Source organism: Canis lupus, chromosome 37 (assembly GCF_011100685.1).
Source record: "Canis lupus familiaris isolate Mischka breed German Shepherd chromosome 37, alternate assembly UU_Cfam_GSD_1.0, whole genome shotgun sequence".
NCBI lineage: Eukaryota > Metazoa > Chordata > Mammalia > Carnivora > Canidae > Canis > Canis lupus.
In genome coordinates this window covers 7,018,635-7,032,671 of record NC_049258.1, presented here as the reverse complement: position 1 = coordinate 7,032,671, position 14,037 = coordinate 7,018,635, and the positions used below count along the sequence as shown (strand labels likewise).

The following is a 14,037-nucleotide window of genomic DNA, read 5'->3' as shown; positions in this document are numbered from 1 at the left end:
TAAATTGAACACCAATAAAAAAAAAAAAAAAAAAAAAAAAAAAAAAAAAAATAGAATGCTTTCAAGGATTCTTTCCTAAGCAATGTTCCCAAGCAGTGTTTCCAAGCAACAATGTGGTTGTGCTCTCACCACATTGATTAATGAACAGAAACCGGAGCTGAATAGTAGCACCTAGAATAAATCTGGGGGAACTACCAGCACAATAGTTTACCTCATAATAAGCCCTCTCTGCTTGCTACCATGCTTAAAGTGGATATTTCAAGGCAAGTTCTCCTTTTAAACTCCGGCCTACCTATCCAATTACCTATGACATATAATGCTGGCTTACTGTGTTGTAGTCATTGTATAAATTGATACCTTAACATCTCTCTGTGATGTTCTCTTATGGAGCCTTGGAGAGATCCCTAAATCCAGTTTGAGATTCCTGGAGCATTGATCATTTCCTCCCTTCACCATCACCTTCAACAAATTCAACAGATCTAAATAAGGTACTCAAAAACTTTTAAACTTTAATAACTTAAGAAAGCAAAAAAAAAAAGTAAAAAGTACTTGAAAGTAAATGTATTAACATTTATAACTATTCACACAATGTCTGTCTTGTATCATAGATTCTGATTGACCAAAAGAAATTATAAAAAGTAAATTCTGTATGTGGTGACATAATTATAACTAAGAAATAAAAAAAATATAACCACTCTGAACTATTTACAGATTTCTTAAATCGTATGTGTAAACTTAATGTTATTAAAGTTTAAAATTTTTAACATGCCAACTACCTCGAGAGCTTTATAATTTATCACAGATGGTCCAAACAAATTTGGTAAGTTTACTTATTAGACTACTAAATATTAATAAAGGAAATGTCCTTTTTCAGTAGTGAAAAAAACAGGATTCTGATCTTTTTATTGCTTTGTGTGAAACTGCAGTGGCTACAGTTATCCCTTATTTTAAGAAAAACAATAAAAAATTTTTCTCTAAATTTAAATTCTGCATAATTAGAAAGCAGAAAACTGAATTTCTTCTAAATATTCTGAAATGTCATTGTCAAGTAATTATTTGAGACTTTAGAGCCATCTACTGGTTGACATATAATGTTACAAAGCACAACTATTAGACTATTAACAAAGTACAGAGTTACAGTTTTAAGAACTGAAAATACGAACATGGGCAAAAACCATCTAGTTGAGGACAATGGCTTTTAAAGGTTTAATTAAAAAAAATCTTTTTAATAGGAAACCCAATATACATAACAAAATTGGTCTATTCTGTAAAAGCTGAGGTAGGGGAGCCTCCAACCCCCACTCTCCACTAACTTGCCCAGCAGAGGCCAGGCCAATGAAAAGCCATAAGAGGTAGTCTGGGCAAATAACATTAATTGTGGCTTGGAAGGAGGCACAAGGAGAAGGAATAGTATCAGCAAAGTTGTCTCTTCCCCATCTTTACCTTGGAGACATCTTAGAGACATTGGTGTGCAAAGGATAGTGGTTAATGGGTACAGAAAACTGAAGAGTAGGGGGGTAGGCACCTGAAAGGTGACAAACCTCTTTTCACAGGGACATGGTTTATGTGCTCATATGATGCAACACTTTAGAAAACATTAGTATAACTTTCCTGAAAATGCAAAATAAGAAACACATTTGCTTTTTTATCAGAAGCCAATTAAGAACTAAGTTTCTAGGTCCGATGGGCTTTTACTAGCCAGGCCCTGGACTGGTCTAGTCTTGGAAACAAGAGCCCAGTTTCAGGTCCCAGCCTCCTCCCTTCAAAAGGACATGGATATCCATAGAATCGAGGCAAGAAAAAGAGCTCTCCAAGGCCCCTCTCTGTGGCAGAGACTCCCAACCTGGATAGCAGCTTATCAGCTAGGCTTGGGGTGACAGGCTGGAGCAAAGTTCCAAAGACTCGTAAACATTCCAAGGCCACATGAAGCACGGTACCCAGCCAGGGGGCATCCACTGGGCTCTCCCAGCTCAACTTCCATGGTGCGTGCCTTTGGACAAAGCCGTTAGTTTGCCGGACACAGCTGGACACGGCCTCCAGAGCCTTATAGATCTGGAAGTTATCGTAATGCTCGGCTACCTGCCTGGGCAAGGTGGCCACTGCGTTCACCAAGGCGTAGTCCTCAGCCTGAGCGCGAGCCGATGGCCCCGCCACCCCTGGCGCAGGGGGAAAGCAGTTGGCGCAGAAAACCGGGTATGTCCCGGAAGGATTTATTCTGTTGGCAGTGCACCGGTTCAGGAGGCCTCCCAGAGCATCTGCCAGCTCTGAATCTAGCAACTTAACCACCTTTTCATCATAGTAATCACAGTCCCAGTTGGGGACGCCCTGCCGAAGAAGAAAGTATCGGAAGCCATCCACAGTATAGCGATCGAGGCAAGTCTTGGGGTCCACCACGTTACCCAAGCTTTTGGACATCTTTTGGCCACAGACCGTCCAGTGGGAGTGGACGTAGATGCGATGAGGTGGGCTCATGCCGGCCCCTAGGAGGAGCGCAGGCCAATAGATAGCATGGAATTTGAGAATGTCCTTACCTATGATATGAGAGGTGGCTGGCCACCAAGCTCTGAACTCCGCGTTCGGGTAGCCAATTACGGTAAGGTAGTTGACCAGGGCATCCAGCCACACGTAGATGGTCTGCGAATCGTCCCCGGGCACGGGAATGCCCCAGTGCAGGTGGCTGCTCCTTCGAGAGACCGACAGGTCCGGCAGCTCCTCCTCCAGCCACTGGAGAACTGCGAGACGAAACGGCTCGGGAGTGACTGCCTGCGGGTCGTCCCGCAGCCACCGCCGAAGCGGCTCTCGGAACTGGGAAAGCCTGAAAATGTAGTTTTCTTCCTTGGTCCAGGATACGGGATGCCCACTCTCCAGAGACACAGGACACGCATCCCCCGACGGGCCCGGCTGCCGGGTGACCTTGGCCTCGGGCAGGAAGCACTCTTCGGAGGCGCAATACCAGCCCTCATAGAGCCCCTTGTAAAGCAGACCCCGGGCCTCCAGCAAGCCCCAGAAGTGCTGCACGGCGACCCGGTGCCGGGCCTCGGTGGTGCGGACGAAGTCGGTGGAGGAGACGCCAGCCTCCCGGAAAAGCTGCTGGAACTGGGCAGACACTCGGTCGCAAAGCTCGGCGGGGGCCAGGCCCGCGGCGGCCGCTGCCTGTTGAATCTTCAAGCCGTGCTCGTCGGTGCCAGTGGAGAATCGCGTGGCGGCCGCGCTGGGGACTCGCAGGCGACGGTGGCGGCACAGGGCGTCCGCCAGCAGCGCCGAGTACAGGTGTCCGATGTGTGGCGCCGCGTTCACGTAGAAAATGGGTGTCGTGAAGAAGGCGCGGGCGCCGGGGGCATCGTCGCGCACACCGAGAGGGCCCGAGCTGCAGTGGCGCGGGCCGCAGGAGCCCGGGACCGACACCCCGCTCGCCCGCCGGCGGCCGAGCAGCCGCAGGGCACGAACGCGCAGCATGATGCCGGCGGGGCCGCGGCGGCGGAGGCGGCGTGGGGGCGCACGTGTGAGGGGCGCATGCGCAGCCGGGGCGCGCGGCCGCTTCCGGTCGGCGGGCCAGCCAATGAGGCGGGGCGTTCGGCGTGTGAGCGCGGGCGGGGGCGGGCGGGGGCGGGCGCGTCCCGGAGGGCTCCGGGAGGGGGCGCCGCAGGAGCCGGGGGGGGGTCGGGAGCGCCGCCGAGGCTTCCGCAGCGCCCTTTGCGCCCTGCTTTGCGGTGGGCACTTGTGTCTGTGTTTTCTCCCGTCGGCCGACTGGCGTGAGGGGTGAGGCAGGGATACGCTGTGCAGGCGCCCGGTCGGCGTGGGGGTCGGAGCCGTGGATCCGGGGGCGGGGGAGCGAGGAAAAGTGATCACCTACGGCGCTCCAGGGCAGACCCAGAACCGGCCCAGTAAGGGAGGTGTTGTTCTCTCCGAATACAGTTCTTGGTGACTCGGGGAAGGAGGCGCATGTGTTCCGTGTCGAGTCAGATCCCGAGAGGGGAAGCGCAGCGTGCTGCCACGGACGAGGGGGAACCCACCTTCGACCCCACCGCCCCAAGGACTCCAAGGTGGTCTCGCAGTTCTCCTGCAGGTTTCTCACGTTTGCTTTTAGTGATGGAACCCGGGCTCTGCCGGGGCGGATGCATCCGGAGCCCAGAATTGGATTACTATTAATCTGAGGTTCGGGAAACACTCTCCTGTTTGGTCTATGATCGCCCATCCTTTTTTTTTTTTTTTCATTGAAATACTGTGTTCGCTTAATAATGAAAATGCAGTGCGATACCTGTGAACCTGCAACCCGACCTAACAACTAGAAGTGGTTCCCTAACTGTGATTCCACGAGAGCAGCATTAGCAGCACCTGGGACCTTGTTAGAGATGCACATTCTTAGGCCTCAGGCCCCCACCTACGCTGAGGGTGGGGCTCGGCGATCCAGGTCTTAGTGAGCTCTGCAGGTGATGGCGAGAAGTGTGAGAACCAATGAACTAGATGACCAGTGACTTCCCTCTATGTGCTCCTTTTCTTTTTTAAAGATTTTATTTATTTATTCACGAGACACAGAGAGAGGGGCAGGCTCCGGGGTCACGCCCTGGGCTGAAGGGGGCGCTAAACTGCTGAGCCACCCGGGCTGCCCTGGGCTCCTTTTCTCCTTGCAGACCTTCTAGAGGTCATCATTGTCCTAAATTCTGTACTTTTTGTATTTGTGTTATCACATATATGTCTAAGCAACATATTGTTTAAAAAAAGGATATCCTGCTACATGTGATCTTCCACCAACCATTTTCACTCAACATTTTGTTACTAAGATTCATCCATGTTTCCTTCTGTAAGTCTAGTTACTTCATTCTGACTACTGAATAATAATCATCTATGAATGGAAGTATTTGGTAAGTTGGATCTGATTTCTCTGGTGATATGGAAAGTAGAGCAATCAAATTCTCTATATAAGTCACAATAGGTATAGCAAATAGTCTTTGAGTGTTTAATTGATATGCTCTATTTGACCCAGCAGTTTAAGAAGGGAAAGTGAAGAATAGGTAAAGCTGAAAACTGGAGGGTATGTACAGCACCCTCCAGATAGACAAATCCAGGCTAAAAGTCTAAGAAGTTTTCTGGTAACTCTCCAAACACCCCCACCTCCTTTCCATGGAGTCCATTCTTTAGCATACAAATATGCTAGCTTTTATCCTGTACCCACTGCTGCTCCATTATTTTTCTTTTCTTTATAGCAGATTCCTTGAAAGAAATGGCTATCGATGGACATCTGAGTGGTTCAAGTTGTTTGCTCTTATAAGCCAGTTCTACTGGGGATCCCTGGGTGGCTCAGAGGTTTGGCGCCTGCCTTTGGCCCAGGGCGCGGTCCTGGAGACCCGGGATCCAGTCCCGCGTCGGGCTCCCTTCATGAAGCCTGCATCTCTCTCTGCCTGTGTCTCTGCCTCTCTCTCTCTATCATGAATAAATAAATAAAATCTTTTAAAAAATATATAAATTAAAAAAACAGTACTACTATTAACTTTCTTATATAAATCTCCTGGTACTTACATGCTAAAGTTTCTCTAGGTATATATCTAGAAATGATATTGCTGGATCATAGAGGATATGAAAGTTCAATTTCACAAGATAATGCTAAGTTGTTTTCCAACATGGTTAAACAAATTTACATCCCCATCAGGAACATACCATTGAAGAGGTCTTTCCAATACTTGATATTAGCTACTTCTTAATTTTTGGCCAGTTAAATAAGTATAAAATATTATCTCACTAATGTTCATAGAAACATTATGCACAATAGCTAAAAAATGGAAATACCCCAAACATCAATTATCTGAGGAATGAATAAACAAATACGGTATATCTGTATAATAGAATGTTATTCAGCCATAAAAAGGAATGAATTACTGATAAATGCTATCATACAGGTAAATATTAAAATGTTAAAAAAAAAGGGGGGGGGGTGGGGGCAGCTGGATGGCTCAGCGGTTGAGAGTCTGCTTCCAGCTCAGGGTGTGATCGTGGAATCAAGTCCCACATCAGGCTCCCTGCACGGAGCCTGCTTCTCCCTCTGCCTGTGTCTCTGCCTCTCCCTTTCCGTGTCTTTCATGAAAATAAATAAATAAATAAATAAATAAATAATAAAATCTTTTAAAAAATAAAATAAAATGTTAAAAAAAAACTTTAAAGTGTTATGCTGAATAAAAGAGACCAGGCACAAAAGACTGTATATTGCAGATTCCATTTATATGAAATATCCAGAATAGACAAATGCATAGAGATAGAAAGGAGATTAGTAGATACCAGGAGCTGGGGGAAAGTTGGAATGGAGATTGAATGCTTAAAGGTTATGGGGTTTGGGGGGTGATGAAAGAGATCTGGAACTAGATAGTGATGACCATTATACAATATTGTGAAAGTACTTAATGCCATTGAATTGTACACTTTAAAATGGCTAGAATGGGGCGGCCCAGGAGGCTCAGGGGTTTAGCGCCACCTTCAGCCCAAGGCCTGATCCTGGAGACCCGGGATCAAGTCCCATGTCAGGCTCCCTGCATGGGGCCTGCTTCTCCCTTGACTGTGTCTGCCTCTCTCTCTCTGTGTCTCTCATGAATAAATAAATAAAATATTTTTTTAAAAAACAGCTAAAATGATAAATTTTATGTGTATCTTACTACAATACAGTGTTATCTCACTGTGGTCTTAATTTGCAGTTATCTACTTAGAAGTGAGGTTAAGCATCTCTGTGTGTGTTTATTATATAAATTTCTTTGTGAAGCACCTATTTGTATTTTGTGTATGTTTTTCTATTGACGTGGCTTTTTCTTTATTTTCAGAAGGTTTTTATATATTCTTGATGCTCTTCCTTTATTGGTTGATATTTTACAAGTATCATGTACCAAACTGTATCTTGTCTCTTCACATTAAACTTCTTAATGAGCAGAAGTTGTTGATTTTAATAGAGTAGAATTTATCAAAATTTATCTTAGGGACGCCTGGGTGGTTGAGCATCTGCCTTTGGTTCAGGGTGTAGTCCCAGGGTCCTGGGATCGAGTCCCACATCGGGCTCCCTGCATGGAGCCTGCTTCTCTCTCTGCCTATGTCTCTGCCTCTCTCTGTGTGTCTCTCTTGAATGAATAGATGGAATCTTTAAAAAAAATTGTCTTGTTATTGTCATTTTATGATTAATCATTATGACTATTTTTCTGATTATCTCTTTGCTTTAGAAATACCTTTTAGTACTCTGATGTCAAAATAAATATCCATATTTTCATATGAAAACGTAAAGTTTTTGGTTTTGATGTTTAAATACTTCATGTAAAATTGAAATTTTTATGTATGATACAAGGTGGGGATCCAATTTCATCCCCATATAGATGATCAACGGTCCCAGCTCCATTTCTCCATTGATTTGCCATGCCACTTCCATCATATATTAAATTTCCACATATGCAGGCTTTTGTTTCTAGGATCTTCATTCTGTTATATTGGTTAATTTGTCTATGCCTTGCTAAAACAGATTTAATTACTACAGCTCTATAATAAATATTAATATAAAGTCTTAATATCTCCTCCTTATTTTTCTTCAGAAGTAGCTTAGGGATGGCTGGGTGGCTCAGTCATAAAGCATCTGACTCTAGATTTCAACTCAGGTCATGATCTCAGGGTCTTGAGATTGAGCCCTGCATCCAGCTCCATGCTGAGATTCTCTCTCTCTCCCTCTCCCTATGCTCCTTCCCCTGCTCATGCTCTATACAGAAAGGGAAGAAGAGAGAGAAAGAGAGAAAGAAAGAAAGAAAAAGAAAGAAAGAAAGAAAGAAAGAAAGAAAGAAAGAAAGAAAGAAAGAAAGAAAGAAAGAAAGAGAAAGAAAGAAAGAACTCCCGAAAAGCCTCGCCAAAGTCAATACAAAATACATCCCTCGCCTCTCCCCCCTCCCTCCTCCCTCCCTCCCCTCACTCCCTCCCGCCCGCCCTCCCCTCCCCACCTTCCTCCCACTCCCTCCTCACCTCCCTCCCGCCCCCCCCTCCATCCCTCCCGCCCGCACTCCCCCCATCCCGCCCCCCACCCCGAAAACCGGCCCGAGGAAGGAAAGGAAGAAAAAGAAAGTCTTAGACATTCTTGGTCTTTTTATCTTCCACATAAATATTAAAATCAACTTGAGAGATTCCATACAAAAAAACTTGTTTGGGCTTAGGTCACCAATGCATTAAATCTATAGTCAACAACAGGTGTCAAGGGCTAACTAGAGAGATAATTACAATATTAAGTATTCCTAAAAAGGACTATGTATCATGTATCTCTCTCCATTTACCTGCCTCCTTTAATGCTGTTCAATAGTTTTATAATTTTATACATACAAGTCTGGCTTATTTATATTCAATAGACTTATGTCTGGAAACTACATAGTTTATTGATAATGCAAATGGCATCCTTTTCTGAAAATTATGGGGGTTTAATTGTTTCTTATGGGTATATGAAATTGATGAAACTGATGAAGGCTAAACTACTCTGTTTGAAAAAGAGTGGTATATGGTAGACCCAGAACCCTGCCTGCTTGGTCTCCCCTCATGATCAAAGCCCCCTCTCTTCACCAAAACTGGCACTTCTTTGAAATCAGAGGGCTCTGCCTTACATTGAAAACTGATCTAGAAGAATAGTTAAGAATATTCAATAAGGAACACTTAGGTGACTCAGTTAAGCATCTGACTTTGATTCAGATCATGATCCCAGGGTCCTAGATGGAGCCCCCCCCCATCAGGCTGGTTGGGCCTCCCAGCTCAGTGGGGAGTCTCCTTCTCTTTCTTTCCATCCCTCTCCCTGCTCCTACTCTCTCTCACAAATAAATAAAATCCTTTTTTAAAATATTCAGTAAATTTTTAAAAGAATAATATTATGAACTGTGGGACATTGTAAGATTATACAGCCATTAAAAAATTTTAAATATGTAATGTTGAGAAGACAGACTATAGAACAAAATAAAAAGTCAAAATAAAATCTTAATATATGTGACTATATGTATTAGTGTGACGTTTCTAATCATTAAAGAAAGCCTTTTTTAAATAGTGATTTCAGTATGTCATTAGTTACTTAGGAAATTTGACTGCATTAAGAAACTAACAGTGCATTAGTTAAAACTCAGCGTCGGCCTGCTAGCTTGTGAATTCTGGAGAAGATAAACTGGCTTTTCATCTTTGTGTCCACGTGTGCCCTACATATGTAGTCACTGCTCCATAAAAAGTACTTGAATTATTGTTGAATTTACCTCTTTGGATCAGGGTCACATAAAATAGATTGAATTTAAAAGTTACTATTATGCAAAAACTTTGTAGGGAATTGGATGATACATAATTGGAATTGGATGAGTCATAATTTTGGATGATTCATAATTATTGGATGATTGGATGATACAATTGGATGATACATAATTATTTCTTAGAAGCTTTCAGACTTTAGTGAACTTAGTTGATCCAAATTTGAGTAGTAATTATGAGAATATCTTGCTACCAGTTATGGAGAATGTTTTCATAAAGTTTATTCATTCATTCAAAGACTAAGTGAGCCCTTACTAGGACACAGACAAGAATTGATAATATATCTTCATCAAATACAGCCAATAAGAGCCTGCACTTGGGGAAACCCTATTTGCAATACAGAACTGAAAGCTGCCCCTGAAATCTAGAATTGTCAGCAAACATGTCATTCCATATGGAAAAGATGATCAATGATAGAAAACATTTATTCCAAAAATTTATCCTATTTACTACAAGTGCTCAATATATGACAAGCCAGGGGAAACATGATGGTAAAAAATGATCCATGGAGACAAATGTGGTTGTGAAATTTGGATATCAGGGTAGGAGAAACTGACTTCGATCTATATTTTAACCTTTATATTACAATTGCCAGATGCATCAGAGTTAAACAAGAAGTTAGAGTGGGATGGATAGCAGGAGCCCAGATTTTTAGGATAGTGAAACTATTCTGTATGGTAGTGCAATGGTGGATACATGTCATATATTTGTCAAAACCCATAGAATGGACAACACCAAGAGTGAGCCATGTTGTAAACAATGGACTCTGGGTGATAATGATGTGTCAAATAAAATTTTATTTTGTTGGATTTTGGAAGGAAAAATGAAAGTGATAGTTCAATTATGAAGGAACTATAGTTCCTTTTTTTATAGTTCCTTTTACTAAAGATTAAGAAGTATATTTAAGGGCATAATGATGTACCATATTCATTCTTTTCTTAAGTCATCAGCAAGCACTCAACTGGACTACTGCAATACTCTGCTGAGCGGGCCTCCCTCCATTCTTGCTCCCATTAAAACCATTTTCCTCAAAGCAGCAATAGTGATTCATCAAACATACAAAGTGTTGTTACTTGCCTACTTCAAACTACTCCTCTGATTTTTCCATTTGATAATTTACTTCTCCTTTGTGCCTACAAATAAATTCCAAATGCCTTTTGTGTGGTATATAAGACCCATTGCAACTTAGCTCTTGCCTCTCTTACCGCCTAGTAAAAGAAAATATCAAATTTTATGTTCTAGCAATTTACAACTACTTCATGCTCTTTCAAGTTCATGCCATAGTGTTCATGATACTGTGACCTTGCTCAAGCTTTTCTCTTTCCCTAGCACATGCTCCCCACCTGTATCTATTTTATGGATAGTCATCCTTCAAGACAGCTCAGATTTCATCCTCCAAGCTGAGTTGAAGCCCCTTCTTGGGTTTCTGTAGCATCCTATGCATACTTCTATCTCCTCAGCTGTGGAATCATATTGAAATTGTCTGTTTATAAGTGTGTCTTCTCCATTAAACCATGAGGTGTTTTTAGGACAGAAGCCATGTTTAGTCATCTTGTGTCCCCAACCAGTGTCTAGTTCAGTGCCTGAAATAAAGCAGGCACTTAGTAAATACAATGAGGACATAATAAGTCATCTTCCAGGTACTGCAACAGGGACTAGTGAATTTCATATATGCCATTTCCACTACCCAGGAGCTCACAGCCCACCATACAAGAGGACATGAAAAATGACAGACACGAAAGCACTGAAATGAGTCACACTGGTGAGAATCTGCTGTCTTTTTAGCCAAATTGAAATTGCTTACCATCAACCATGCTCATCCATGAGAATGAAGGACTGTGGAATTTTCTTCTGTTAAAATAACTCCCAGGCAGCCAGGGTGGCTCAGCAGTTTAGCGCTACCTTCAGCCCAGGGTGTGATCCTGGAGACCTGAGGTTGAGTCCCACGACGGGCTCCCTGCATGGAGCCTGCTTCTCCCTCCACCTGTGTCTCTGCCTCTCTCTCTCTCTCTCTCTCTCTGTGTGTGTCTCTCATGAATAAATAAATAAATCTTTAATAAATAAATAAATAAAATCACTCCCAAGAAGTATACTATTTAAAGATAAGTATGCAGAAGAAGAGACAAGGGGTCATAGAGATCTACAAACTAACCCATCCCCCCTTTTGAGAGTTTTCATATGCACTCTTCAATATGATTGAAAAATCTTTATAGGCTTATGTTCCCTAGAATCTGAAATGTGATCAGGTTTATTTTGTAAATAATGGGAGTGGTAGCAGAACCACTTCCTCCCTATTACTATTCTCAACCCTGTTTTATAATGGAAGCACATTAACAAATTTATTTTGTGCTATTAGCCAAGCATAGTGTTAAGATAAGAGAGAAGATTATCTCATTCAGCTTCATAACAAACCCATGAAGTAAGTACTATTATTAACTCCATTTTGTTGGGGAGGAAACTGAAACTTGAAGAGGTCAAGTAACTTGCCCAGGATCACGTCTGTGGTAGGCACTAGAAGCAGGATTTGAAGCCAGGCAGTCTGATTCCAGGACTCAGTTTTGATGAGTGCACCATACTACCTGAGCTCTGTGTGGTAAAATGCAGTAAACACACATTATAACTGGTCCATTATAAATTGTTCTTGACTTCAGGTAAATGGCAATTTACTGAATGAATCAAATTGTCAGTTTTGTTGCTTTTTTTTTTTTAATTAAGGATACGTTGGGACCTGTGAAAGTGTTAATAGTTAACTCTCATAAGCCTTCTAATTGTGGAGTACTTTGAACTTTAAGGATGTTGGGGAAACTAATTATTCATATAACTGTCTTCCTTTGCAATAAATAAAATCTTTTTATTAAAATATTTTAGTATGAATTTTTTATTATTTGGTGGTTTTATTAGTCTATGATATTTCCAGCAAAGAGAATCTTCCTGTGAAAAGAAATCCTCAAAAGTAGTACCTAAAGACTAAAGTGTTTGTTTAAAACACACACACACACACACACACACACACACACACACTTTACTTTTCTCCTTTTAGACTCCAGGAGCAATTTCCTCCTAAAGCTGACTTCCTTTCTGGAAATGATTCTTGTTTCCAACCGTGTTGAGAATCCATTTTTTTTCATTCCTTCTCTCTCTCTCATTCTTTCTCTTTCTCCCTCCCTTCCTCCCTCCTTTTGCTTTTCTGGTAATAGCAGAGAGGAAGGAGGGGGTGGGCACAGGAAAGAGGGAAAAGAGAAAACAGAAAAAGAATTGCATGCCACTATGCCTGAATATATCCTCTATTTGTGGATAATTCCATCCGAGTTGCACTTTTGCCTTTTATTTCCGTTTTTGGACACCTCTTTTATCATCCAGCCAACAGGGACAGACAAAGCACTGTTGGTGCCCGGAGCGACAGAACTCTGGTAGGGGGCTGGCTGTAAATTGACGTGGCATGGAAATTCTCCGCTAAGTTGTAGCAGCTTGCATGTTTCTCCTAAGATCAAGCCCAGCCTCCTAGAGCTGTAGCTTAATCATCATGGGTTCAACGACTTTACAGAAAAATGGATAGAAAAAGTCTTCAGCTCCTTTCTTTGGACTCAAATGTTTTCTTTTTGACTACCTATGGTTTAGCTGAAAAAATCAAAGCAGTTAAGTCTGTAACTTTCTTTTTTCAGCTTAAACAACAGAATTTGCTGCTCTCCCTCCCCTATCCTGCAATTTAATTCCTTACAGATTTTGCCATGGGGTGCGGACTTAGAAAGCTAGAAGACCCTGATGATAGCAGCCCTGGAAAAATATTTTCTACCCTGAAGAGACCGCAAGTGGAAACAAAGACAGAATTTGCTTACGAATATGTATTGCTGGATTTTACTTTACAAGGTAATTTTTGCTTCTATTTTATTTGCTAAATGAAATCTTTCAAAGAGAATGCATTAGTTTTTTTTAAGTGTTGCTTGTGAATTTTTAAACTATTCTTCACAATCAGATTGTGTAAATCTAACAATAATGCTTTGTTTCTTAATTATATTTTGAAAGATTTTCGGTTTGTTTGCTTGATTTTTTGTAATATGGCTCATGTATTTTATAAAATTAGAAAAACTGCTTGGAATTATTTCTTTCATTTTTATTTTTAAAAGGATAGACAAATATGTTTGATTTCCCAGCCAAATAGCTATAGCCTTAATGACAGTTTGGGTCTTGAAAAAGATCTGAAAGTCACAAGAAGGTAGCATGTAGGGTATATGATTTGCATCATGGGGAAGAGTATTTGCTAAGATAATTCTGAGGTTTCCAACTATGTAAAATTTTGTGATTGTGCTAGTCATTTGATATTTTTGACCAAGTTAAACTTGAAGTTTGAAAATAGAGAAAAAAGAAAAGAAAAAAAAAGATACTCTTCTGTAAGACACTTCCTTTGCTTGGTGCCCCGTGCCTAACAGAGAAACTCCCTGTTCCAGAAAGTTGGAAACACAAATAAACAAGCCCAGATGGCAATCCTGTGGAAGGAACAGAGGCAGCTCAAACTCACAAATACTTTGCCTCACTTCTTTTGGAAACTTTAGAGTATACAACTACATGGATAAAACCTAGTTTTTAAAAAGCAGAACAATGTCTTTAATTATGGGGTACTGAAATAAAATTCAGAATGTCTTACTTGCTGTTAGAACTTCCAGATATTAGTATTCTAAGTTCTTATTACAAAGTTACACTTTTTATTCTAATAAGGTACACATTTTATCAGTTAATAGAAAGTTTATACTAAATAAATTA

The 14,037-nt window shown here is 41.7% G+C and overlaps 2 protein-coding genes across 5 annotated transcripts in view; one reads left to right on the top strand and one right to left on the bottom strand.

Moving 5' to 3' along the window:
* The window catches only part of RFTN2 (raftlin family member 2), an 80,004-nt gene that overhangs the window by 1,209 nt on the left and 64,758 nt on the right, over positions 1–14,037 (top strand). The window contains exons 2-3 of one of the 4 annotated variants that reach the window (XM_038585263.1): positions 391–488; positions 13,000–13,146. In XM_038585263.1, the coding sequence (XP_038441191.1) occupies positions 13,008–13,146 (139 nt within the window). In that variant the 5' untranslated portion in view covers positions 391–488; positions 13,000–13,007. Of the gene's footprint in view, positions 1–92; positions 264–301; positions 489–12,311; positions 12,915–12,999; positions 13,147–14,037 lie in introns of those variants that run through there. The other 3 variants (XM_038585261.1, XM_038585262.1, XM_038585264.1) reach the window with 3 other exon arrangements.
* MARS2 (methionyl-tRNA synthetase 2, mitochondrial) lies at positions 485–3,456 on the bottom strand. The gene has a single exon (XM_038585260.1). The coding sequence runs from the start codon at positions 3,454–3,456 to the stop codon at positions 1,675–1,677; it is 1,782 nt and encodes a 593-aa protein (XP_038441188.1). The 3' UTR covers positions 485–1,674.

What these genes read in the sequence shown, in the direction of transcription:
- MARS2 (XM_038585260.1), bottom strand. Translation starts at nt 3,456, where the DNA reads ATGCTGCGCGTTCGTGCCCTGCGGCTGCTCGGCCGCCGGCGGGCGAGC.